Here is a 27,571-nt window from a genome sequence, read left to right as displayed (position 1 = left end):
TCTTCAGTTAAAAGCATCCTTTATGACAAACTATTCACAATGACCACCACTGGGGTTTCGCTTACTTCCATTAAACTGGGATGCCAATAGAAACATCAAAATCTGAATTTTGTCAAATTTTTGAAAACTATATCAGTGTGAGTAAGTCTTCATAAAGAGCCATCAGAATTTATTTTCTTTTTAAACTCATTAAACTACAGGTCTGTCTTTCACTGTTGTTTTTATTGTTTATTTAATTGTTTTTTTCCCTCAAAGAAGAAAATTCAATTCATTACAAAAAACTCCATTTCTTTTGCACCTCTGTTTGATAAACCACACTGACAGAGTCATTATTAAACTTTCAAACACATTTTTTGTCTCGTGACCCTAAACCTAACCTGGCTGCCACCGGAGGACTTGAACTCACCTCCAGCACAGACTTGCCCTCGGCGCTGTGCACCCTCATGTTGGCGGTTCCCTCTGTGGAGATAGTGAAGCGCTCTCGCCTCCACAGCATGGTGGCAGGTGGGTTGGACATCACGTCGCAGCTGATGTTCACCGGATTTCCCTCCCATGAATAATAAACGGTGTGGTTGGTCAGGAACTTTGGTATATCTAAACAAAACAGAGTAACGTCACTTCTTGCACCCACCTCGTTTACATGGAAAAGGAGCTTTTTTTTAAAAAACTAAAACAAGACCTGAATTGCTAAAAGAGTAATTGCTGGTGTGTCTGGAATTTGTGGCAGCCAATTAAACACTCAAATCAAAGGTGGAGCTGTGCTGGATGATCAAAGATGTAAATAAATAAATAAATAAATAACTTGCTGAGGCTTCACCTTAAAGAGAAGACAGGGGGGAAAGCATTTAATTGCTGCTTCCTCAACTCCTTCGGCAGTGTAAAAAAAGAAAAACTTAATTGAAGCTACCTCACGCTATGGGTGGGGGTCTCCATTGCAATCGTGCCCCCCAAGAATAGGAATAAAGCATGCAAACAGAAGCTCATTGGCGCCGGCAAATAGAAAGGGCAGTAATGGACGACTGCGGCGGCGAGCTGTTGTGCGGATTTCTTTCGGCCCGGTCGGCCCCGCTCAGTCGGAGAGGCATTATGGTTGTTTTATGCTCGCTTGCAGGATTCCATTAAAGAGATTGATGCCTGGCTCTCTGTCACAGCCGAGGACGTGTTATCCCCCTGCAGCCTGCAGTGACTTAGTAAATGAGTTCATTAGTTCGGTGGCAACGGCTGGCTCAGCCCCTCCACACTCAGACTCACAGCCTGTGTCTCTGTGCAGAGCGCGGGCGCGAGTTGTCAGCTGTGGCTCCAGCAAAACAAGTTTGCAGTGTAATGACAGCAACTTTGCTTCACGGTTAGAGAGTGGGTGCATGAATTTGGGATTGTTTTTTTGCTACAAGATTTTCCTAAAATGTCAACTTTTCAGGAACCGTGCAAAACAAAATTTTGAGGGGAATCCATGAACTCAAAAAGTCACCTCAGTATGAAAAGGAGAAAATTGGTTTTCATGTGACAACGCAGATATGGTCTTCATTTTTCCCTCGCTGTCTCTTTGGATATATTTGTTTGCCTGGCCTAGCTCTTTGTTGTTCCTCTGAGCTTCAAGGTGGAATCAATTGCTACCCAAAGAAAAAGGAAAAAAAAAACTCCACTGAGCCTTGCTACTAATGAACCTAATCATTCTGAGGCCAAAATGGAGATCTTTGCTTCAGAGCTCATTAAGCAGGGGAGAGCCCGCCCCAAATAACCCCAAACAACCAGCACTGAAGAATGGATGCACTCGTTGGGAAGTAGCAGAGCTGTCAGCAGGAGAAAAAAAGAAAGGCGATGCATGATATCCTCTCACTAATTAACCCTTCTGGAGGCAATGTGCGTGGTGGGTGACTTGTTTATAATGATATAATGCATTTCAGAGAGGGAAAAAAAGATGAAATAGCCAGACTACAAAAAGAATTATTAGAACTGAGCGTGAGTGAACTTTTGAACTCTGCTTAAATGTGTTTATGTGTCCCATTTCCACAGCAAGGACCGCAAAGAGCCGATAGAAAGGCAGAAAGGAGAAGCTTGTAAGAGGCTGTAACAGGTGACCAGGGCTCTGCAAAAACAACACTCCTCTGCATTTTACCCACAGGCAATGTTAGGCAACTTGTTGTTTGAATATCTCCAGTTCTTGGAAGCCTGCTGTGGAGTGCATGTGCACGCTAACAAAAAGTGCGTGCATGGCGTTTAATGGGCGCGCTTACATTCAATGTCCAGGAACATGCTCTTCTGATGACCTCCAATCCTGCTGAGTGCCTCGCAGTCAAATCGACCCAAGTCGGAGAGCCTCACGCCGCTGATGGTCAGCACCGACTTGCCGTGACGCCCACGAACTTCAAACCTCCCATCCTGGCTCTGAGGACACAAACACAACAATAATTTTAAACTCAAATCCAAATGTAACAGACAGCTTAAATGGCAGAAGTTTCAAGTAGTAAAGACAGCATATGTACTAGTAATCCCAATAAGCCTATAGCTTAAGCTTCAAACTGTTCTAAATGCTTCATTTCAGACAGTTTTCTTTCTACTCTTGGATCTGTATAATGTCATAAAGTAGGATATCTTTTTATGTGGTCATTTCAGACACACACGTCTGGCTGAGATCACAGAAATCATAACATGCTGATCAAACCTTCTGTTTGGGAGTGACGACGTGTCAAAAGAGAGTTCAGTTCAAGCAAAACAGAGAATGGAAATAAAACCAAACGCCCCAAAGGAAAAATACAGCAGGTCGTCTTTTCACTCTCTGACTTTTTCCCAAACAAGACACAGATTGCCTACTTGGTCTCTTCTTACTGACAACAATAAAACCTGTACTGGAGACACACACTGGGTCTCAAGTTATTGGACGTTAACTGGAAAACTGCCACCGCTTCAATATACTACCCACTATACTACAAGTTAATCCTTGTCTTAAATATGTACAAGGTCCTCAATATGCTATACTCATTGTCCAGAAATATTGAATTTTATTCAACATAGTAAAACTTGAAAAAAAAATGTAAAAAAGTAAAATAAACTGTAGAAACACCTTTCAACTGTTATGAGTATCGAGACTGCATAGTTTGTCCACCAGAGGGCACTCTGGACAACTTTTCTGATGGAAACATGTTTGAAAGGCTGTAAACCAGGGGTGTCCAACTCCAGTCTTCGAGAGCTGCTGTCCTGCAGCTTTTGGATGCCTTCCTACTGCAACACAGCTGAATCAAATGATTGGATTACCTCTTCAAGTTTGCCATCAAGTTTGGCAAAGGCCTGATAACAAGCCATTCAATTGATTCAGGTGTGTCGGAACAAGAATGTCTCTAGACTTGGATGAACAAATAATGGCAAACAAGTACACAAATTAAATACACATAGCAAGTGTTAGGGAAATGTTATTTATGTTTCATGTATCTGGAAGAAGAAAATATCCTTGAGTATCACAATATTGGAATTTAAATCAGCAAATATAAGTACCGGTATTGAAAAACTTAGTCAGAATTTACTCAACTGTCTACCACAATAGCATAATTTAAAGTTAAATGTACTTCATTTTATGATAAAGTTTATAATAAATAAACTCAGAAAAAATATAAATATAAAATATAATTACAAATGGTCAATTAAGACTATTTGCACACATCTCTTAAATGATCGAGAGAACACATTTTTTTTGTTTTGACCCATACATCACACAGTTACATGAAAGCTGTTTATATCAACATCTGAACAACATCAAGTCCACCTCCAAAGCTGCATGGCGACCTGTTGCTCGCTACACCAAATCACACACCAATAGGAAACAAACATGGATATGAAACCAATATCAAATATTAACCACCTCACTACTATCAGTGTTGGGGAGTAACGGAATACATGTACCGCCGTTACGTATTTAAAATACAAAATATGAGTAACTGTATTCCGTTACAGTTACCGTTTAAAAAGGTGGTATTCAGAATACAGTTACTTTGTTGAAATAAATGGATTACACTGCGGTACTTTCCTGTTTCATTTTGTCGCGGGTCAGGACTGTTTGGGTTTTGTTTGACAGCTACGTTCTGTTGTTCCAGGCGGCAGCGTTACGGTTGCCATGGTTACAGGGCGACGCTCTCTCTCTCTCTCTGAGACTGTGTTTCCTGGGTGAGAGAGCGCCTTTTCGTTGTTGTTGTGCTAAGCTAACAGGCAGAATGCTACAAGCATAGCTCTAAAGAATGTAGCATCATGGGCAGTGTAGTCCGTGTTGCAGGGAGAATGGACTGCCATACACGTTATGGGTCTGTGAGCGCGAGGAGCGAGAAAAAGGGGAGTGGAAAGGTACGAGTTGTCATCGAGGAAAAACGGGAGCTGGAAGCATGTAAATATAATAATAACCACTGCAGCCAAGAAGAGAGCCTGACGAGCCCAGTTGTAAGTAAGCTATTAGGACTCGACTGTACACCGTGTTCGTGTTTTCCTCCGAAAACAATAAGTTCCGTTGGAGCAGCCTTTCAACGCCTCTCTCTGTCTCTCGCAAGAAAAGTTGACCCACACAACAAAGTAAAGCTATTTTTCGGCTACAAGCCGACAGGGACCCCGCCATATTAGTCAGAGGTCCCTTTACTACAGTTCGGAGTCGCGGACCTTCAGTAATAGTAATAAATCACACAGCAATAGTACATTCACATTGTTGTAAAAAGCATGATAATATATTAAGTAATCCAAAGTATTCAGAATACGTTACTGTCATTGAGTAACGTAACGGAATATGTTACAGAATACATTTTGGGGCATGTATTCTGTATTCTGTAATGGAATACATTTTAAAAGTAACCTTCCCAACACTGACTACTATACACTGTTGGGATCATTAAAGATGAATAATGATATGAGTCTATGAGTCTATAAGACTGGCTCTTTTCTATATTTAGAAAAATACAGCATAGATTCAGAATTTAAACAAGAATGGATAAACTATATATCACAATATGTGGTAAACAAGTATACCTTAATATTAATTAGTTAAAATAAAAATGAAAACTTACATCAATTATAGTCATCGGCACTAATTTAGTGGTTTGAATTAGTTTGAGGCAGCACATAAAAAATAAACAGAAGTGAGCATATGAAAAAAATATAAATGCAAACAAGAATTCAAGCCTAATAAAATCAACTTTTTAAAAATCCCATAAGTATTTATTTGCTGACCAGACTTAAAAGAAAACAGTATTATGCCGTTAAAATACAGAAGATGCTTCAGAATATCAGTTAGTTTTAACAAACAGCCTTGATAAAGAAAATATTCGCAAAGAGGCAAAATATGTGCCGCTTTCTGAGGGATTTGTTGGTTGCAAAAAGAACCCAGATCTCTTTGTTTCACTCTGATGATCTTAGAGAAGATTTTAACAATGCTGTTCAGACTGTTGCGAGGCTGTGAACCCAGCTGATAGAAGAAAAACTCAAAAGAGTCAACGCTGCAGTGTCATCAGAAAATGTAATCAAGACTCTGTTCTCCTGAGTGCTTCTGCATCCTTCAGTGTATGTAATAAAAAAGTAAGCAGTATTAGATGTATCCTTGCATACACAGAGAGCCTGTGGACAATCCTACGGGGTCAGAGAGACGGTCATTTGCTTCCTGCTGTAATGGTTTTAGATGTTGTTTTTATTTAATGTTTTATTGTTTTTATTGGCTCGCTCTAATCTGGCCAGGGGGAAAAAGTTGAAAATTAGCCATTCTGCCAGCACTTGTAGCTTTACAGTAACGCTGAATAATGTGCATTTTTAAAATACAATTTAAAACATATACAGTCTTTCCTAGCGAGTTGAAACTCAGGTGATGGAATAAAGCCAGAAATGAAGGTCAGCTTCTAGCTGTGAGCTCTGTTTGAAACTTCCAGACAGAACAGGGATGCTAAATCTGGAGAAGATAATAGGTCCAACCGTGAATATGATACTATTTTTCATTCATGGTTATGTAAAACTGGAGAAATGACAAAGCAGAATCCAGGAAGGCTTCGGGTCTGTCGCCAACTAATTTAGAGAAAGTTGTTGGTCCAACTTTGTTCTTGCCACCGAGTGGCGACCCCTTGATCCATTTTGACACCTCCCTTTGCAGGCAATCGTCACTTGTCACAAAGAGTCAGGGTTAATGCAATAAACTGTCGATTTATTACAAGGTCATTACATCTGTATGAAGACAGATGGTATCAATTTGAAGCAACGGGTCAATTACGGCAGACGAGGCTATCATTCCAGTAATCGACATTCCCCCGTAATGAGAAAAAACACCTCAGGAGCATCCCCGCTGCAGACATGATACGGCCATAAGCCTTCAGACTGTTGCCATCAGATAACCTCCGTGACCCCAGAGAAACTACTTTTCAGTGATGCTGCCTATGGATGCAGAGTTGACACAATAGAGACCCGCAGCAGAGGATTTGAAGGTCACAGACAATAGGCAGAAGAACCGTTTCAAACATTGTTACCTTCCATCTTCGTTTCGGCTGATTTCGAAGATAATTTATCTCCTGTTGACACAGAGAAAGACTCTATATCTTTGTGTTATGTGAAATGATATATCATCGCAACGTTAACACTTGCACAGGAAACACAAGTTTGATTCATTATTGCTACTTCATGTCATGAAGTTTGCTGACATTTATTTGCACATAAGGTATCGCCATGAATAGGAAACACAGCTTTAGTTGAGCTCTTATTATTCATAGAGGCTTGGTGTGCTGGAGGGTATTTTTAATGCAAGTACCCGCCACACCACATATGACACATTATGATAGCGATCTCTCCCAGCCTCTTGAAGCCTCCGTGCACAAAAAAGACACAGCAGCAGCAGATTATGATTGAGCTATCACTGCTAAGTAACACTGAAATGGCACACTGAAATAGACTCACATAATCACCAGTGCTATGGGTTGTGTAGCTGCTTGTAGCAAGACAACAAAGGGATCATGATCAGGGACATGTCTGAGGGGTGAAAGATTGGTCAACAAATGCACTGACACATTTAAGGAAGCTTGGGATTGAGGTGAATGTTAACCAACCCAAAGTCATGATACCACTCCAAACTTTCATGCATCATTGCCAACTAATTAGTCAATTAATAGTAAAAACTAGAAGAGATGGTTTTTGGCTCCAGGCTTGATTTAAAACGGGATTCCAGTTAGTAATGAAGATGTGTTACTAATAAAGGAATTATTAGAATTTGTGAAAAAAAGGAGCGGGAAATCTGAGGCTGAAAGTCAAATTGAGTTTCTATTAAATCTGTTTAGTAGATGTTTATGCCACAGGGCTTTGCAGGCTTTTGTAGCGATAACTGGAGGATAAAAAAATAATAATCCTGTGGCCATACAGAACTATGACGTTCTGTGTTTTGACAGTTTGTGTTTTCAGTTAGTTATCTTCAGGTACTTAGCCACAGCTCAGTTGACACAAATTAAGGCTATATATGCAACACATTTTGATATTGACCGACGTAACCTTACTTACTTGCAGCAGCACAACAGAGCGATGACATAGAGGATTGTGATCAGGGACACATTTAAGGGGAAGTTTTAAAATGTCTGGCTAAAAAAATAGAACACTATTAGCTTAACTACAGCAGTTTAATTTCTGATTATTCCGTTTATACATTTAAGTCCACAAGATTTTGTACAATTACACTTTTACAAACAAGAGTTTTACAAACAAGCTTACGATGTTCCCCCCTCTGGACACACAGCGAGGATGTCAGGAGCAGTGTTGGGTAAGTTACTTTAAATTAGTAACTTAGTTACATTACTAGTTACTTCTATCAAAAGTAACTCAGTTACTTCAAGTTACTCGTTACTTTCAGAGTAACTAGTTACTAGGGAAAGTAACTTTGGTTTTACTCAGAATTCTCTTGTTAATGTGTTGCTTCCATAACTGGATACCCAGCCAGACTGCCAGTCTTCTAGCTTGCTTACTTGCCACAAGTGCACTGTGCCACCTACCAATAGAAAGGAAAAAATAATGTGCACATTTCCACGAGAGAAATCCCACGCCTGATTCTATCCTAGCCTGCTTTTTACATCCAACACAAAAACTGCAGTCGTGGTGCTTTCGATTGTACTCAGAACTCGGAAATTCTGCCGTCTGAATAGGAAGATGTAGGTAACACCAGACTGCAGATGAGCTGCATACAGAGCTGGACTGGGACAAAAAAAATCGTCCCGGGCATTTTGACTAGAGACCGGCCCACCATTATAGGAAAAATCATAAAGCCTTTGAATGAAAATAAACACTGTTGTGACAGTGATGTACACTGTTCTGATGGTATATATGTATCAATCTATCCATTGTTTGTTGCAAGACTCAGATAATTAATTTTTTTTAAAGTGAGACATTTTAAATGAGAATAAGAAAGTATTTCCTTGTGCCCCCCTTTCCCTTTTAATTCCCTACATGGACCCCTGGCAACACTGCTAGACCTGCCCCTGCACAGTTACCAGCTGTCAGCTACTTAGGAAGCACGCAGTACGAAAAAGTCAGCATAACGAAAATAAACTCCACCTAAACTTGGTTCATATCTGACCCAGATGGACTGCAGGTTATAACTTCTTACCTGAAGTTCAGTTCACCTGACACTCTCGGAGCAGCGGCCGCTTCGGGTCTCTCCTCCTGCCTCCCTTTTCCTTCATCCACCTGCTGGCCTCCACCACTTGCTAATGTTATTGAATCTGTGGAAGCTCCGCGATAGCCACCACACGAAGTAACGATTAACGCATTCCCGGTTTTGGCATAATAACTAGTTACCGTGCTCGTTACCACAATAATAACAACGTAGTTACTGTAACGCGTTACTTAATAACGCGTTAGTCCCAACACTGGTCAGGAGTCACTGCAGCCACTGCTGTTTTTATTCCACCTACTGGCAACCATGTGAACCTCACCAGTCTTATTTTTCTAACAGTACATGTCTTCAGCATTACCAGTGAATAACTGTGGAACAACCTTTGACGATTACTAATACTTTAATACTTTGAACTCCTTTGTAGACAATGACTGCCTAAAGTCTATAACTCATGGACATCCCAATGCGATGGTGTACAAAACTGACAAATAGACAAAACTTTTAAAAAAAGTGTTATTATCAAAAAACACAGGGATCTGAATGCATATCACACATATATGTAAAAAGCACACTTCAAGTTCATATGTAATGCTAAAGTAATTTCTAGGAGAAGGTGAGCCGTAGCCCCAGGCTATATCTACAGTAAATGACAGCTGAGCGTAGTCAGAATTTTTCTAATAGGACACAATAATATTTGACAACTTCTGTGATGAGGTGGCCCGCCATTTCTACTTACAGCACTTTTTCAAATGAGAAAAAAATATACTTTTTCGCCCTGCACACATAGCCCTAAATTGCATTACTGTTTCATCATGTGATTTTTTTGGCAAAATTATTTGTACAGCCCCCTGGATGGTCACATAAGAAATAATAAGCCTAAACATAATACTTCCACATATAGCTTTAGTTTAACCCTTGTGTGGTGTTCGTATTTTTGTTACTCAGCCAGTGTTCATGGGTCTGGTGGACCCGCTAGAGTTTTGGCTTTCCAAATTAACACTATCAAACAATTTTATGTTAAATTACTCAACAGATGTTTACTTCATCCCAATTACAAGACATATGAACAGCAAACATGGTTAATTTTTTCCCTTTACCTTTGTTAGATCACATTTATGAATTAATGTGCTTCTCGTTTTTCTTTTATACAAAATGTTATAAATAAATCAGTTATAATCAAGTGGAGTGAGTGGAAAGACACAACACATTTACACGTGAAAAAATAATTAATTGTTTAATTTTTCTTTTGAAAAAAACTGAACACGGGTCTCACAGACCCGAACACCATACAAGGGTTAACATAGCACACAAACCCAAGGCTCATGGGTGAGTTTGAGTTTGAGCCTTTCATCCACCAAAACCTCTTCTTCATGTGGACTTTGTTGATCTATGTGACTTACAGGTCTAGCTGCGCTTTAGTACTCCGCCTCACCACCCGTATATTACATTTGTAGCCATAGAAACTAGAAAAAGGGAGGTTTAGTTTAAATATGTTCCTTTTTTTGAGGCCATCACCCTTCTTCTGTTTTATGTCTGCATTGCTAAAATCTTGCATTTTTCTATATTCCAATCTACTTGCATGTTTGCATACTGAGTGTGTATTTGTGTGTACCTTCTGCACACCTTCATAGATTTCCCCAGTAAATCAATGCACATCCTGCCCCTTCTACTGCCCTCCTGTCACAACGCCCCCCCCCCCCCCCCCATCTCCCCACCTCAGGTAATACTCATTATGTGTCTAAGCCCCTTAAGCCTCGGCCCTGAAGCCCCCTCTTCTGAATCACACACTCTTTATGTTGTCGCTCGCAGACTGCTTGGGCATTATCCTGTTTAGAATGGCTTATCTTTGCTCTTATCATCGCAATACTATCAACCAATGAGGTGAAGCGGCGTTTAAAGGCTTGGATCTGGTCTCTTTGTGCTGCCACTGCAGACTTTGCTTGTTTGCCTCGCCAGCTGAGGTCAATGGGATTGAGAGTGTGTGTGTTGAATAGGAATGCTGAGGGGGAAGGAGAGGAAATCTTCGAGGAGAGAGCTTCTGAGTCAGGAAATTACTTGCTAACACCGCCGCCTCCCCGCAATCCATCCACCCGCCCCCCTATCTCTGCCAACTGACAGGGTCTGTGTCTAGAGACGAACTCAGCCCCCAAAGCACAGCCTGTTTGATATGCAGCTCAGTCGGACGGCGAGGCGAGCGGCCAGAAGCAAACACAGCAGCGACATGCACGCCCATGAACTGCACATACGTGTTGCTGCAACGGCACACTCACTGCAGGTACTCTGCGCACACGAGCAGCAAACAACATAAAGACATATATTATAAGTAAAAAGAAAGAAGGGAGTTTAAAAGGATGGGGGAGATGACTAACGAACAAACGGGTAGGCATGAGCAGGCATAAAAGGGGCAGACACATATGAAATCCTGTCTATAACTGATCCATAATTTCACAATAAAAACCAGGCATGTCATGTGCCACATCAAAACACATGAAGCTATATCTGAAATGCAATCTCTCAAATGGAATTCTGGAGCGTGTTCCAGTGTTATTTCAGTCCAATTGTTGGAGAGTTTTCAGATATTAAAAATGTCAGCTGTAAATGTCAGCGAGGCTGGAAACACAGCTAGTCTAATTCTGGCAAGTGCAGCTAATTCTAACAGTTGGGTGCTGGGGCTGAACATGGGGGTCTTCATATTTGCACAACTATAATGATTACTGCATCACCTCAACCTCAAGACAACAACAAAATGACATTTAATAATGGCTTCTTGGTTGAAGGAAATGGAGGCCAACGAGGGGTTTCACATGGGATGCGACAGGAAATGATTTGCTAGACACTGCTATTATCTATTTTTGGGTGTTGCAGTGACTGAGGGCCTGTACTGTCAGGCAAGAGACTTCAGGCTTAACCCTGATGTCTTACTGGCCAACAGTGGTTCATTTCTTTCTGAGTACAGTGCCTCTGTAACTTGAGAGACTGGAGAAGTTATCTTTGAGATAACATGTTAACTGACTGATCAATTGTCTTTGAAAATAGCTTCAAAATTCCTTGAAGAGAGTAAGAGGGTTTTTAGTTTTTAGAGACCAAAACCTTTTGGCTTTCTCTGACAAGCGTCAGTGAGGGAAAATGTCTCAGAAAGGGTGGAACGTTTGTGCTTGATGCCACCAATTTCAGAGCAACTCCATTGTTATTTAGGGCCTATTACAGCAATACGGATTTGAGACACAGACTCATTGGCACTAAGGCCTTCTGCCTGTTGACCCTGCAAGATTTGAAAGAAGGGCTGCTGAAGGAATTCTACCGTATTGCTAAAAAGTCTTGAGTCACCCTTTATTTCTTCATATTTTGCTTGGAAAAATCGGAAAGAGGTGCATGGATTTATTGAAACATTGGGAAAAATATATGGAAATACAGTGTATGAGGCAAAAACAGAGTTTGTACAAGTCTACAATCTTAAAAGTCAATATTTGGTGTGACTGGCTTTATTCTTTAACACAGCCTAGACTCTTTAAAGTTGAAATGTATTCATCACACATTGCTTTGAAACTGACACACGCTTACAGATGTTCCAGAAATCAGTTGCTAAGGTAACCTACCAATATAATTACTACAAGGTCATATGTTAATCAACAGTACTCATTATTCTCACTGGTAGTTGCTTCAGCCTCTCACTCGGGAGTTGAGAAAATTTATGTCAAGTGCAACCTACTTTCTACAGTATCGGGTCACCATATTGCTTCCAGTGTGTACGCAGCTTTAGAAAAGCTTTCTTGTCATTTCTTCAGGAAAGTAGTCTTCAGGAATAGTTCTCCAGGCTTCTTGAAGGACATTCAAAGCTCTTCTTTGGATGTTTCTGCCTTTTGTTCTGTTCTCTTTCAAGATGATCCCACACTGCTTCACTAATGTTGAGGTTGAGGATCTGGGGAGGCCAATCCATGACTGACAGTGTTCTACTGTCTGTTCTTCCATCCGGGTATGTTTTTACAGCATTGGCGGTGTGTTTGGGATCATTGTCATGCTGAAAAGTAAAGCTGTTTTCCAGACACTTTCTAGATGGCATTGTATGGTGGATTATGGTGGATTCTCAGCTTATAATTCCATCAATTTTGACAAGATTTCCAACACCACTGGCTGAAACGGAGGCCTAAACCATGACTGTGCCTGGGACTTTGTTTTTCTTCCATATATCTGTTTTTTTTAAGGACACACTGCAAACCATGCTATGTTTTTGGCTAGTAGCTCTTTGGAAATCAAGTTTTTAGTATTTTCCATTGTATGACAGGCTGACCATAACGAAGATACAATTAAATTTTTTTTTATCTTGTCTATTATGTGCAGGCATAAGACTGGTTCAATCCATGAGCTAAGTGCCTGTGTGTGTTTGAATGATTCGTAGGCCGGTGTTAAGTGGCTTAACCCCAAAAAGTTTTTTTCCAGGTATAAGAAGTGGACTAAAAACGCCTGAAAAAGCAGCAAATGTCTAAATCTTTGAAAGGCCATCGAAAAGCCTAAGAGAACTAGTGCTCAAGACCCCCTAAAAGAAAGAAAGAAAAAACACTCAAAAAACCCACCAAAAAACAAGAATGTATGGCTCCTTCGAAGCAAAATATAATGAAATGGGCGGTCGTTCAAGACTTTAGCGCAGAACTATACTTTTATCGGGGCGATCGTGGCTCAAGAGTTGGGAGTTCGCCTTGTAATCGGAAGGTTGCCGGTTCGAGCCCCGGCTTGGACAGTCTCGGTCGTTGTGTCCTTGGGCAAGACACTTCACCTGTTGCCTACTGGTGGTGGTCAGAGGGCCCGGTGGCGCCAGTGTCCGGCAGCCTCGCCTCTGTCAGTGCGCCCCAGGGTGGCTGTGGCTACAATGTAGCTGCCGTCACCAGTGTGTGAATGTGTGTGTGAATGGGTGGATGACTGGATATGTAAAGCGCTTTGGGGTCCTTAGGGACTAGTAAAGCGCTATATAAATACAGGCCATTTATACTTTTTTTATTTTCTTCAAAGATTGCTGAAAGAATAAGGCTATATCTGTCGTATACATCCATAAAGTTAATAAAATGTGCCCAGAGATGACTACTGTCGGGACAATCACATTGAACTAAAAATAACATTGAACTGAAGTGAATATAAACAATGAGCATAGTTTGAAGAGTGAAGTCGCTCAGGAAGTGCTTTAAACCTGCATTCTTTCTAAAGACAAGCCAGAGGTGACTCTTCTGGTTCCAGGAAAGGCATGCAACGGTACAAAAACTGCTACTTCCCTCTCTTGTTTTATGCCCTCCATAAAAAATTTCTTCAAGGCTTTATGTTATCAGTCAATAGTTTCAAGTAATTTTTAAACAAGCAATATGTTTACTTTGTAAATGACAATTGCATGTAAAAATACTTTTGAAAAACTAGTTGTTACTGTATGAGTGCCATGCATTCTCTTGCAAAAGAGCAAGATAGCAAAAAAGAGTCCACCCATCCATTTTCTTCCACTTATCCAATTTGGGGTTACAGTAGGGCTGGAACTACTCCCAGGTGTCACAGGGTAAGAGCAGTGGATACCCTAGATAGGTCACCAATTTGTTGCAGGGCTAACACAAAGAAACAGACAAGCATTCACAAACCTACGCCCGATTTAGAATATCTTTGGACTCAGACACGGGCCCCACACAGAAAGGCCCCGGCCAGCTGGTGGATTCAAACTCAGGAATGGCTTGTTCTGGGGCAGTGGTGCTAACCACCACACCACTAGGCGAGGTCAAAGTGGCATTTATTACATGCTAACACACATGGATTTGGAATACATACAGCTCTAATTGCAGTGTGGTGTACTAACTGCCCCCTCAATGATTGGGGGTAGTGAGTTACTTTGGTAAGCCTGTCAAACTAGACAGCTTTTCTTTTTCTTCAGCAACTGTGTTACTTTCAGTCTTTGTTACACGTGCCTCATTATGTGGTTTGCACTTCTTGTGAGAGAACTGCAGCTTTATACCTGTCTGCTTTCTTTTTTAAAATTTCAAAAACCTGGGTTTACTTGCCAGGTTATTAATCACAATGGTGTGACCGCTTCACTGTAGTCTTTCGGCACAGAGAAGTCAGGAAACAATTGGTTGGAGTCTTCTTATTTCAAGGTTTAGCTGTGAAATCAACAGTTGAATCACAGCAAATATGTCAATCTTTTCAGAAGTCATCTACACAAAAGCACGGAGTTGATGACACTTGCTCTCTAGCCTTGGATATTCTGAATGACTACAACAGCAGACAGTAACTTTGATCAGAAGCAAAACAATACCCGAGGTGTCACAGAATGCTCGGCCTCGATTCATAATTAAATTCCAGGAACTGCATCCCATTATGCACTCATACCCTGGGTCAGGGTGTTAGCCTGACAAAGAATGAAAAGGACGGAAGCAACACTATGTAGTACGTAACATTACATGTAGGACTTTCCGAAGCTTAACAACTCTAAACGGGAGACACGTGTGTGGCGGCTGGATATGCAGATTGGAGAGCAAATTGAGAGAGGAACATCCTGCTTTAAACCTAAATGACTGCTGCCATCCATCACGCCTCGCACTGCACGACTCATGTTTGTCTTTGCGTATGTTTAGGTGTGTTGGTTTGCACTGCGCATTTCCATAATTGCATTTGCTGTGGGAAGAGAAGCACTTACTCTCATTTTCGGCTGTGATTTATCAACCCGAGCGATTCGAGCCAATGCACACACTCATTTATCTCTGCGATGACCTTTTTCCCCAGCAAAAGGAACGGCTGCCATCTTTGTTTTTTTGGGGTTTTTTTCTTCCTCTTTTTTAAGCTGCTTCTTACCCCTTGCCATGGAAGCGAGTATGGTTTTGACATTGATGGCATGCCATTCAGGAATAATTACTATTTCAAGAAAAGGCTTCTTTCAGTTTGTCACTTGTGTGGCTGTTATTATGGAGAAAGTGAATAATGGATGCTGGGAGAAACAAGTAAAAATAGAAGCTTTGTGTCGCTTCGGTTAAACTGGATTGAATATAATGTCAGCGAGTCTGAGGGAGGTACTGAAGACAGAAAGAAAGTACAAACTAAAAGATTTGACCTGAAAACTTCAAGGTCCTGGCTTCCAAAATAACCAAAATAAAAGTGTTTACTGATTTCCCTTGAGATAATAATGTGAGTACAAGGTGAATGTGCATTTGTTGTTTGAGGGTCGCTCTCTTTGAGGCTTCACAGAGCGTGAAAATAAAATCTTGTCAAAAGGAAAAGATCCGGATCAATCACTCTGTAATGTACAGCAGTGGCACCAATGAATGGCTGTAATTGCAACATTTCATATAAGGCAGATGGGAATGCTTTAATTTTAACGGTGCAACATATACGAGTAATTAGCCGTTACTGTCTGCTGTTGCTTTTTTGTAGTCCGCGGCAATAAGAACCAAGACTTGGTTTTTGTTCATATATATAAAAAATAAAGTGACATTTTAATGGTCACCATGACAACAAAAGCTGGTATTTTCTCTGTAGCTCCAGTTAAGCGACTCCATGACCTCGTGGGGTTTGACGGAGAATTTTAGGACACCTTTCCTTCATTAAAAAAAAAACAAAACTCATTAGTGAAACTCCTTAGAGTTGACATTTGGCAAATCCGTGGCTCTCACTAGAGAGAAATTGTAGTCATTTCATAGCCAAAGATGCATTTCAAACCACAAGAACACACAGCCACGAATAAAGATTTGTGGATTCAAATGACACGTTTGTTTCTTCTCCTCATCTTCTTCTTCGGTCGTGGGTGAACTCAGTGAAGTGTGGTGCTGCGTTTTGCTGCACAGTGACTGCAGTGTTTTGATTCACACCACTGACTGACTTTCTCCCATAGCAACAGTGCCCGAGGCTCACTGGTAGAGCCATCTGCCGCGCCACAATGAGAGACAAAATGTGACTTCTTCGAAACAAAGCTATAATGAAATTGAATGAAGCGATGCTTCCATAAAACCAGCAGCGCCTCCGTCTTCACCCCTCTGTGCATTACCAGTACGTGCACTGTTTTATTTGGCCCAGGACACACAATCTGTGGTTGACTCTCTAATGATTGGATTCTTTTAAGTCAGTTTTTGTACCTGTGATTATAATCAAAATACAATTTAAGTAGCTCCCATCCATATACATATGAATACTGTCAAATCTGTGTCTCATCTGTAATGTAGAGTGATCAGTTGTGACAATAAACTCAGGCATGTGACATAAGAATCGAATAAGATCAGTTGTGGAAATTGCCTTAACACATATCACCCACCTAAAAATTGTAGCAGAACAAGTAACAATAGCAGTGACACTCCCCGATGACTGTGGTCTCTCAGAAGACTATCCAGGTAGATCCTGAGCTGAAAACCTAAGGGTGTTTTTCCCTCCTCATTCCAGCAACACAACAAACACAGTAAACTAGACAAAAGACTCACACGGATGAACTTTCCACAGGATTCACCTTTACAGAAACACATAGGCCAGGGATGTCAAACTCATCCACTTTAACTGATAAAACTGCCCAGACATTTCTGTCATTTAATGGTTTATCTATTACTGAACTACTTTCGTGTGGTATGAATGGCAGTGTCTGTATCAATAGGCAAAGCTGTAAAACTTATGAAAATACAGTTAGGAGTTTAAAATCTGTGCACTTCTTCACATTTTCCAAAGCCTTCCAGTCGGCCAGATCGGAGTCTTTGCCGGCCTTATTCTGGGCCCTGGGCCTTATGTTTGACACCCCTGACATAGGCCTTACCTAAACACCCACAAAAGCAAGAGGTGCCAGACACACCCAGACGTCACATGAGCCTGTTAAGCAGCACTAAGGGGACTTGCACAGTATTAGGCAGGTGTTTTAATGTTTTGGCATATGGCTGTAAATGCATTTGGTATGCAACCCCAGTAAATTTCCCATAAATCCTTCCTGCCTAAGTCATATCCTTTGAGCACGACACTCATGCCGTAATTCCAGCCTATGCTGTACGATGATGAACACAAACACACACGCACAGCCAGATGGGCTTTCTGGCAGCTTCTACCTTGTCTCCGTCCACGAAGGTCTGACCGTCGCTGGCTCTTCTCCAGGAAATGTCAGGCAGAGGCTCGCCCTCAGCCACGCAGGAGATCATGGCAGCGCTGCCCTCTACGGCTGTCACGTTTTTCAGCTGGGTGATATGGGGCTGGACTGGAGATCACAGAGGACAAGCGGGGGAGAGAAGGTAAATAAGAGAAAAAAAGTGAGTAGAGGAGAACAGATTTGAAGGCCAGAAGAAAAGGTGTGAGTAAGGAAGGAGAAGTGAATAAAAGGATGAGCAGGAGAGAAACTGTCAAAGATCTAACTCATAAAGTGAGTTAGAAGATGAAGGCTATACCATGGGGTTTAAACACCAAGCTGATGCATGACTTTGGTACTGACAGAGTAGGCCAAGATAATTTATACAGTGCAGTCATACTCTACAGGTTTGATATAGTGAGAAAGCATGGCCTCTGGCCTATTTTGCACACACTCATTGGACTAGATGAGAAAACTGACTTTGCTAAAGTTTGAAAGAACAAATCAACTGATCCACGTTTTTTATTTTAAATGAATACAGATTTCTGTCTGGAAGGATGCCTCTCCAGCACCGTGTGATTTGCTTTTGGCACAGAGTGAGCACCGCGATAAGTGCTGAAAAGCGTGCCGTTGGGGGCTGGTCCCTGCTCGCCTCCCCCTGATAAGATGCTCTAAGCAAGCCCTGAAACCTGATGCATGTCAAGGGCATAGAGCATGTCACATGAATCATGGATTACTTCTTTTTTCCCCCCACACACACTGCACTTACGTTGTTAACAGGGTGCTTGCAAAGTAGCATGGCATAAAATCCGAAAGGCAAAGGGAAGTGAACAGGAAATAGTGACTACTGTACTGAAGGCTTTTAACACTGCCCGGGGGGAAGTGTTTGGCAATTTCACATGGCTTCAACCTCGAGGTGAAGGAGCCATCTTGAGGGATTTTGGGAGCTTGTCAAAACATGGGGGTCACAAAAACATACACACAGGCAACCAGGCAAATATTCCTCTGCCTACAAGGACTTTTAGTAAGTGACCAAACTGCGTAGGCACAAATAACCAACAAAGATGGTTAGACAAAATTAGCCTGAATCTCAACTTTAATAAAAAAAAAGGTTTACAGTAACAATAAACTCACTAAAAACATTCACGAAAATGGCTCGATTTAACTTACTGTATTCATGAGAAATTCACAAGTTTTGTTATTGGATGGTAGATGAGACATGGTTTAAAGGTTTAGGATGATATCACTGCAACAGCCCTTTAAAAAGGTTCTTGGTTTGAAACAACCCTTCTGGAAGTAATAAAAAAATCATTAAAACTACAATCATAGGTGGGAAATGTACACAGATGCTTCACACAGAGAAAAAGTTGAAGTACTGATTCAACTTTACTCAAGTCAAAGTGAAAAAGTTCTGGCTCTGAATGAATGTACTTACAGCGTCAAAGTAAAAAGCAGCTCTTTGAAGGACTTTTCAAGCAGCTATTTTTGTGTAACTGACCTTCGTTTCCTGTCATGATGTCACAAACTGTACTTTTCTCTGTCATAGACGGGTTTGCTTTGCACTCGTTTTCCCCGAATATGTTATTTTGCCTCTTTCATCTCTGTCTCAGATCCCTTCCCTTCATTTAGGTTCAAATCAGTTTGATATCGAGAAGGAGCGCAGTGACAGGAAATAACAATAGCAGCCCTCACATATCTTGAAGCAAAAGTAATAAGGCTCCTTTGAAAATGTACAAATGTTGGGAGCGAGAGTAAGAAAAAGGTTACTTTCTCACTGTGTCAGAAAAACAAAGGGTTCTAGTAAGTTGTAGATACTTGGGGATACCTAGGGATTAGCGAATGGTCAGCTGCACCAACAAAGAAAACAGCCAATAAACAAGAAAAGGGGGTTTGTCAGATTACTGTATTTGGAGATAAAATAGTAAGATATAATTTGAGCAATTTAATCAGGTATGTGCAGAGGTTAATGTGGGCTGGATAATCTAGCTGTACTCTAACTGTACTGAGAGAATTAATAAGCAACGCAATCTTACATGCATTGAAGCAGGTTAATGCATGTCATTCTTGAATGAGTTAATCTTTCATGTGCTGCAGCCTGGCATTGCTTCTAGTGACAGTGTGGAGTTAGTGCACAGTGGTGAGAAAATAATGGCATCACACAGCCCCGTTACACCCTCCAAGGTTCAAGGTTCAAGGTTCTTCAAGGTTCTTTATTATTTGTCACATGTATAGTTATACAAGTATAACACACAGTGAAATGTAGCCTGACACGCTCCTCGACATGTGCAAAAATTGGGGGGGGGGGGGGGTAGAGGAAGAACATTATATATATATATAATATATATATATATATATATATATATATATGTATGCACATATAGTATATACACTGGGTGAATGTGCAGTAGTAGCAGCAAGCAGGTGAATTCTGTACATTAATATGAATAGATATCTGACTATTTTACAGGATAGACAATATAAACATATTTAAAATTAAAGGAATTGAAATGTACATTGTGCCTTGGTTTAGTGTCTGGAAGAGTCCTGTCTCAGTCAATTATAGATGATGTGAGAGGGCGGGTGTGTGTGTTTAGGGCACGGATGGCTTGGGGATAGAAGCTCCTCTTGTCACGGCGGGGTGCGCCGATGTGTGTGGAAACAGGACCCAAAAGCAGATGATGACGAGGAATTGTAATGATTAACAGAAAGGTGAACCTTTAATGCGATGACGGCAGGGAAATGAACCAAGAGACCAAAAACAAACAGGCAAAACACTAAGAAACAAAATACTAAATGGTACTGAGACCAAAACCTAAACTATGACTGTGGTGGAAAAATAATAAACAAAGACCATGACTAAGACTAATAATACATAACAGATGAAAACTAGAACTATGACTGAGGTGAGGTAAACAGGCTAAGACCATGACTAAAACTGTGACCCTGGTGAGATAAACAGACGAACCGACAATGGCATGAAGAAAACAAAAGGCTTAAATACAGACATGAGGTGATCAGGGGAAGTGGGGACACATGGGGGAACAGCTGACAGACATAAACCTAATGACAGGACCAGGAGAGAAAGCTAAATACAATGAACAAAGAACACATGACATTGTCAAAATAAAACAGGAAATACTAACAACTAAACATGACAACACAACTCAACAGACCCAACACGTGATGAATAAATACCAAACCCCAAAACATAGAAAACCCAGGAACAATAACCAATAACTGCCTAAACTAAAGGCAAAATAGGAAATAACACAAACTAATAACATATCAAAAAATACAAAGAAAACTCAGAGTGCTGGGTCGGAGACCCAGCCTGTGACAGAGCCCCCCCCCTTAAGGGCGGATTCCAGACGCCCGAAAACAACCAGAAAACAAACGCAAAAACCACAACAACCCACCCAGGGCGGGCGGAGGGGGACCAGGAAGGAGGGCCGGAAACAAAACCAAAAACAAAGCACCAGAAGCACACAGGCCAAAAACAACAAGGGCACAAAAATCCGAGACCCATCTTCAGGAGGGCGACCACGAACCCGGCAGAACAGGAGCGCATGGCGAAGCGGTTCAGGTGGCCGCCCCGGAGGTCGACAGCGAAACCAAAGAAAATCCAAAAGTTCAGGAGGCCGCCCCGGAGGCCGACAGCAAAACCAAAGAAAATCCAAAAGTTCAGGAGGCCGACCAGGAGGCCAACGGTCCAGCAGTCCAAAACCCATGAGCTCAGGGGGCCGACCCGGAGGTCGAGAGCACAGCAGGTCAGAAGACAAAAGTTCAGGAGGCCGACCCGGAGGTCGAAAGCACAGCAGGTCGGAGGTCAAAGGTCCAGGGGGCCGACCCCGACGGCAATGATGTCCAGCTGACGGCCCGGAAAGCGGCCGGCGATCCCCAGGGACAAAACGAGGCTTGGGCGACGGCAACACAACCGCAGAACCAGGCGAGGCCGACACAGAAACAGAGGCCGAAGCCGGACCAGGCGGAGGCGAAACAGGAACAAAAGCCGAAGCCGGCCCAGGCGGAGGCAAAGCAGGAACAAAAGCCGAGGCCGGAACTGACGACAGCGAAACAGGAGTCAAGGCCGAAACCGGACCAGGCGAAACAAAAGCAGAAGCCGGACCAGGCGTAGCAGAGGCCGCAGCCGGACCAGGCGAAGATGACGACTCTGACGAAGCCGGACCAGGCGAAGATGACGACTCTGACGAAGCCGGACCAGGCGAAGATGACGACACTGATGAGGCCGGACCAGACGAGGCTGAAGACACGGAGGCCGGACCAGACGAGGCTGAAGACACGGAGGCCGGACCAGACGAGGCTGAAGACGCACAGGCCGGACCAGACGAGGCTGAAGACGCACAGGCCGGAGCCGCAGCAGACGAAGCACAGGCCGGAGCCGCAGCAGACGAAGCACAGGCCGGAGCCGCAGCAGGCGAAGCACAGGCCGAAGCTGGACCAGGCGAAGCACAGGCCGAAGCTGGACCAGGCGAAGCACAGGCTGAAGCTGGACCAGGCGAAGCAGAGGCTGAAGCTGGACCAGGCGAAGCAGAAGCACAGGCTGAAGCTGGACCAGGCGAAGCAGAAGCACAGGCTGAAGCTGGAACAGGCGTAGCAGAAGCAGAAGGTGGCTGGACGAGCTCCTCGGGCCCGCCAGCAGACGTGGCATGAGGCTGGAAGGGCTCCTCGGGCCCCCCAGCAGACGTGGCATGAGGCCGGAAAGGCTCCTCGGGCCCCCCAGCAGACGTGGCATGAGGCCGGAAAGGCTCCTCGGGCCCCCCAGCAGACGTGGCATGAGGCCGGAAGGGCTCCTCGGGCCTCCCAGCAGACGTGGCATGAGGCCGGAAGGGCTCCTCGGGCCCTCCAGCAAACGTGGCATGAGGCTGGTGCGGTTCTCCTGAACCCCCAGCTGACGAGGCGTGAGGCTGGACGGGCTCCTCGGGCCCTCCAGCTGACGAGGCATGAGGCTGGATGGGCTCCTCGGGCCCTCGAGCTGACGAGGCATGAGGCTGGATGGGCTCCCTGGGCCCTCCAGCTGACGTGGCATGAGGCTGGACGGGCACCTCGGGCCCTCCAGCAGACGAAACTTGAAGCCGGCTGGGTTCACCCGAACCCCCAGCAGACGAAACTTGAAGCTGGCTGGGTTCTCCTGAACCTCCAGCAGACGAAGCATGAAGCTGGCTGGGTTCTCCTGAACCTCCAGCAGACGAAGCATGAAGCTGGCTGGATTCTTCTGAACCTCCAGCAGACGAAGCATGAAGCTGGCTGGATTCTCCTGAACCTCCAGCAAACGAAGCATGAAGCTGGCTGGAGTCTTCTGAACCTCCAGCAGACGAAGCATGAAGCTGGCTGGGTTCTCCTGAACCTCCAGCAGACGAAACATGAGGCTGGCTGGGTTCTCCTGAACCTCCAGCAGACAAAATGTGAGGCCGGACGGGCTCCTCGGGCCCTCCAGCTAACACTGAAAAAGGCTGCACAAACTGCACCTCCGTCCCCGGCTCCAAAACGGCCTGGTTTGCAGTCCCACAACAGCTTAGCTGAGCCTGATGGCTAGCATTTCCTGTGCAAACAGTCTCTTTGCAGCCGAGCTCATGAACCGGAGAAGCAGTGTCAGTTTCAAAAACCTCCGGAGAAAAAACATGAGGAGCCAAGATATAGTCACTCACTTGTGTTTGTGATACGGAGCGTCGGTGGCGCGCACGCCGCTTTTTCTTAGGAGTGGAAGATGGCGGAGCAATGGGTGGAAGTCCCTGATAACTCCGAGGTCCCCCGAGAACCAGTCGAGTTCCCCGGAAAGAATGCTCGTGCTCCGGAATGAGCCACGGCTTCCACCGGAGCTCCTCCTCCAAGAGAGCGCAGAATATAGACTGGCGCTCGTCGTCGTCCAAGTCTATGGTGTGCGGCGCTTCCTCGCGCTGAACTGTGACAGGAGTATGGCGAAACTGTGATGAGGGCGTGGAAACTGGCGAGCTGAGAGGTGGTGACGCTGCGGCGAATCTCAGCGAACCGACACGAACACACTCAGGTTCCGGAGGCAGCAATGGTGATGACTGATTGTGGGGTTGTTGTGACTGGTGGGTGCTGGAAGCCATTTCCTGACTCGACAGTCCCTGAGCCTGCAGCATCTCCTTTATCCTCGTAAAGGCAGCAACTATGGCAGGTGAGTCCGGGAGCTGGAGAAGGCGGGAATCCCTCTCCATAATAGCTTCAGCAACGTTAATCATTACCAACTTGCTCTTCAAATCGGGCGCTGAAAAGATGCGGTCGAGGATCGCTTGGATCCGAGCAGTCTCCTCCAGACACTCGGTGAGAGCAGAATCCGCTGGGTCCATGACTGGTCGGTTCGTACTGTCACGGCGGGGTGCGCCGATGTGTGTGGAAACAGGACCCAAAAGCAGATGATGACGAGGAATTGTAATGATTAACAGAAAGGTGAACCTTTAATGCGATGACGGCAGGGAAATGAACCAAGAGACCAAAAACAAACAGGCAAAACACTAAGAAACAAAATACTAAATGGTACTGAGACCAAAACCTAAACTATGACTGTGGTGGAAAAATAATAAACAAAGACCATGACTAAGACTAATAATACATAACAGATGAAAACTAGAACTATGACTGAGGTGAGGTAAACAGGCTAAGACCATGACTAAAACTGTGACCCTGGTGAGATAAACAGACGAACCGACAATGGCATGAAGAAAACAAAAGGCTTAAATACAGACATGAGGTGATCAGGGGAAGTGGGGACACATGGGGGAACAGCTGACAGACATAAACCTAATGACAGGACCAGGAGAGAAAGCTAAATACAATGAACAAAGAACACATGACATTGTCAAAATAAAACAGGAAATACTAACAACTAAACATGACAACACAACTCAACAGACCCAACACGTGATGAATAAATACCAAACCCCAAAACATAGAAAACCCAGGAACAATAACCAATAACTGCCTAAACTAAAGGCAAAATAGGAAATAACACAAACTAATAACATATCAAAAAATACAAAGAAAACTCAGAGTGCTGGGTCGGAGACCCAGCCTGTGACACCTCTTGAGTCTCTCTGTCCTTGCCCGGAAGATGCGGAACCTTCTACCAGATTGCAGAAGTTGGAACAGTTTGTTGCCAGGATGGGACGGGTCCTTCAGTATCTGCGCTGCTCTAGTCCGGCATCTCCTGGTGTAGGTGTCCTGAAGCGGGGGGAGAGCAATCCTGCAGCAGCGTTCTGCTGTACGGATCACTCTCTGGAGAGCTTTTTGGTCCTTCACACAGCTGTTCCCGAACCACGATGTCATGTTCTGTGTAAGGATGCTCTCCACAGCGCCTGTATAGAAAATCCTGAGGATCTTTGGAGAGACCCTGAACTTCTTCAGTTGTCGTAGGTGATACAGGCGCTGCCTAGCCTTTTTGGTCTGGACCTGAATGTGGGCAGCCCATGTCAGGTCTGAGGAGATGTGGACACCAAGATACTTGAAGGACTGCACCCTCTCCACTGGAGCTCCATTGATGATAATGGGCTTGTAGTCTCTGTGCTGACCCCTTCTGAAGTCCACCACCAGCTCCTTGGTCTTGCTGACGTTCAGCTGGAGGTGGTTGTCCTGGCACCACGATGCCAGATTCTTCACTTCATCCATGTAGGCCGCCTCATCGTTGTTGGAGATGGCACCCAACACCACTGTGTCGTCAGCAAACTTCACAATGGTGTTGGAGCCATGGGTGGCCACACAGTCTGAAGTGTAGAGGGAGTAGAGCAGTGGCGAGAGGACACATCCCTGATGTGCTCCTGTGTTGATGGTGATGCTGTTGGAGAAGCACCTGCCCACCCTCACCACCTGAGTTCTGCCAGTGAGGAAGTCCAACACCCATGCACACAGACGGCTGTTAAGTCCCAGATCCCTCAGCTTTGTGAACAGTCTGCAGGGCACTATTGTGTTAAACGCTGAACTGTAATCAACAAACAGCATTCGCACATAGTTACCCTGTTTCTTGTCCACGTGGCTGAGAGTGGTGTGTAGGACGTGGGCGATGGCATCCTCTGTGGATCTGTTGGATCTGTAGGCGAACTGCAGCGGATCTGTGGTGTCTGGGATGGAGGAGGAGATGATGTTTTTCAGCAGCCTCTCAAACACCTTCATTACTACCGAGGTCAGTGCAACTGGCCGGTAATCGTTCAGGGATGAGGGTTTGCTGTTCTTGGGCACAGGGATGATGGTGGATCTTTTGAAGCATGTGGGGACCACAGACTTCGCCAGGGACTCGTTGAAGATGTAAGTGAACACACCTGCTAGCTGGTCAGCACAGCAGCGCAGCAGATGGCCAGTGATACCGTCTGGCTCCGCTGCTTTCCTTGTGTTCACTCTCCTCAGTGCCGCTCGGACGTCATGCTCCGCGATGCTGGTCACCGGTCTCTCGCTGATGACATCACTCTCCTCGGTAGTCAGGCGGTAGATAGCATTAGCCGCCTGGCTAACCTCGAAACGGGCGTAGAACCGATTCAGCTCGTTGGTGAATGCAGAGTCGGCGTTGATCGGCGCAGTGTCCCTGGCTTTGTAGTCCGTACTGGTGCGTAGTCCGTGCCACATACTCTGTGTGTCGCCCTGGTGGAAGCGGGACTCCACACGTTCCCGGTACCTGCGTTTGGCATCTCTCACCGCGCGCCGCACGCCGTATGAGGCCGCTTTGTAGGCGCTCATATCGCCAGTGGCGAGACCCGCGTTGTAGGAGGCGGTCCTGGCGTTTACTGCAGTGCGGATCGATCTGTCCATCCACGGTTTCTGGTTTGGGAATGTGGTGACTCTCGCAGTGGGGATAATCTCCTCCGCTAGCATATTGACGAAGCATACTGCTACTTCCGTAAACTCATTGATGTCGACTGCGCATGCTCTGAACATGTCCCAGTCTACGTCGTTGAGTGCGTCCTGTAGCGTAGCTTCTGATTGGGCAGTCCACCGTTTTACTTCCTTCGTGGTCACGTCTTCCCTCCGTATGCTTTGTTTATACTGGGGAATGAGGAAGATGGCGTTGTGGTCAGACTTCCCAAAAGCCGGGTGTGAGACAGCTTTGTAGCCCTGCTTGTATGGCGTGTAGCAGTGATCCAAAATCCGATCCCCTCTCGTTGGACACGAGACATGCTGGTAAAAGTTTGGCATGACTTGTCTGAGGTTCGCTTTGTTAAAGTCTCCTGCTACAATGAGGGCTGCGCCCGGGTCCTTGTTTTGAAGCGAGCTCAGCACATCATGTAATTCGGACAAAGCCATACCTGTGTCCGCTTGGGGTGGGATGTAGACCGCCGTGGCGAAGACTGAGGTGAACTCACGGGGCAGATAGAAAGGGCGGCACTTAATGCTCAGGAACTCCAGATGTGGCGAGCAGCCGCTGGAGAGAGTAGAAATGCTCCTGGCATCACACCACTTTCTGTTTACCATGAAACACACTCCCCCACCTTTGGCTTTGTTCGACTCTGCCGTTCTGTCCGCGCGGAGCACAAAGAATGAATCCGACGGAGTTACGGCCTGGTCCGGCACGGTGGGGGACAGCCATGTCTCTGTGAAGCACAGAATGTTGCAGTCCCTCATGTCACGTTGGAAGATGACCCTTGCTCTTAGGTCATCGAGCTTGTTCTCCATGGATTGTACATTGGCCAGTAGGATACTGGGCAGTGGTGCGCGATGCGCCTGCTGTCTCAGTCTGTTCCTAATACCAGCGCGTTTTCCCCGGCGCTTCTTTGTTCTGCGCCTCGGATGAGCGGCCCGTCCTCCAGACATTAGTTTTTTTCTTTTTATTACTTTGATGCGTTCATGGTGCAAATGTCAATGAAGTTGTGCATGTGTCAAGCTAGCACTACAGAAGACGAGCTTCCATGAATGGAGTAAAGAATTTTTAGGTGGCAGGCGATTGCAGCTCATCAAAC

The 27,571-nt window shown here is 44.4% G+C and overlaps 1 protein-coding gene and 1 long non-coding RNA gene across 5 annotated transcripts in view; one reads left to right on the top strand and one right to left on the bottom strand.

Moving 5' to 3' along the window:
• ncam2a (neural cell adhesion molecule 2a) overlaps positions 1 to 27,571 on the bottom strand; it is a 457,910-nt gene that overhangs the window by 61,060 nt on the left and 369,279 nt on the right. For all 4 annotated transcript variants that reach the window (XM_004570150.3, XM_023154077.3, XM_014411200.3 and 1 more), the window contains 3 exons: positions 17,635 to 17,780; positions 2,235 to 2,385; positions 407 to 594 (listed from right to left, as the gene is read on the bottom strand). In XM_004570150.3, the coding sequence (XP_004570207.2) occupies positions 407 to 594; positions 2,235 to 2,385; positions 17,635 to 17,780 (485 nt within the window). The remainder of the gene's footprint in view (positions 1 to 406; positions 595 to 2,234; positions 2,386 to 17,634; positions 17,781 to 27,571) is intronic.
• Positions 1,654 to 2,281, top strand: LOC143414961 (uncharacterized). The gene is made up of 3 exons (XR_013095574.1): positions 1,654 to 1,867; positions 2,014 to 2,074; positions 2,159 to 2,281. It is a non-coding gene; the product is annotated as an uncharacterized LOC143414961 (long non-coding RNA).

This window comes from Maylandia zebra, linkage group LG23 (genome assembly GCF_041146795.1).
Source record: "Maylandia zebra isolate NMK-2024a linkage group LG23, Mzebra_GT3a, whole genome shotgun sequence".
In the NCBI taxonomy this organism is placed as follows: domain Eukaryota; kingdom Metazoa; phylum Chordata; class Actinopteri; order Cichliformes; family Cichlidae; genus Maylandia; species Maylandia zebra.
This window is presented reverse-complemented; position numbering and strand designations above follow the sequence as displayed.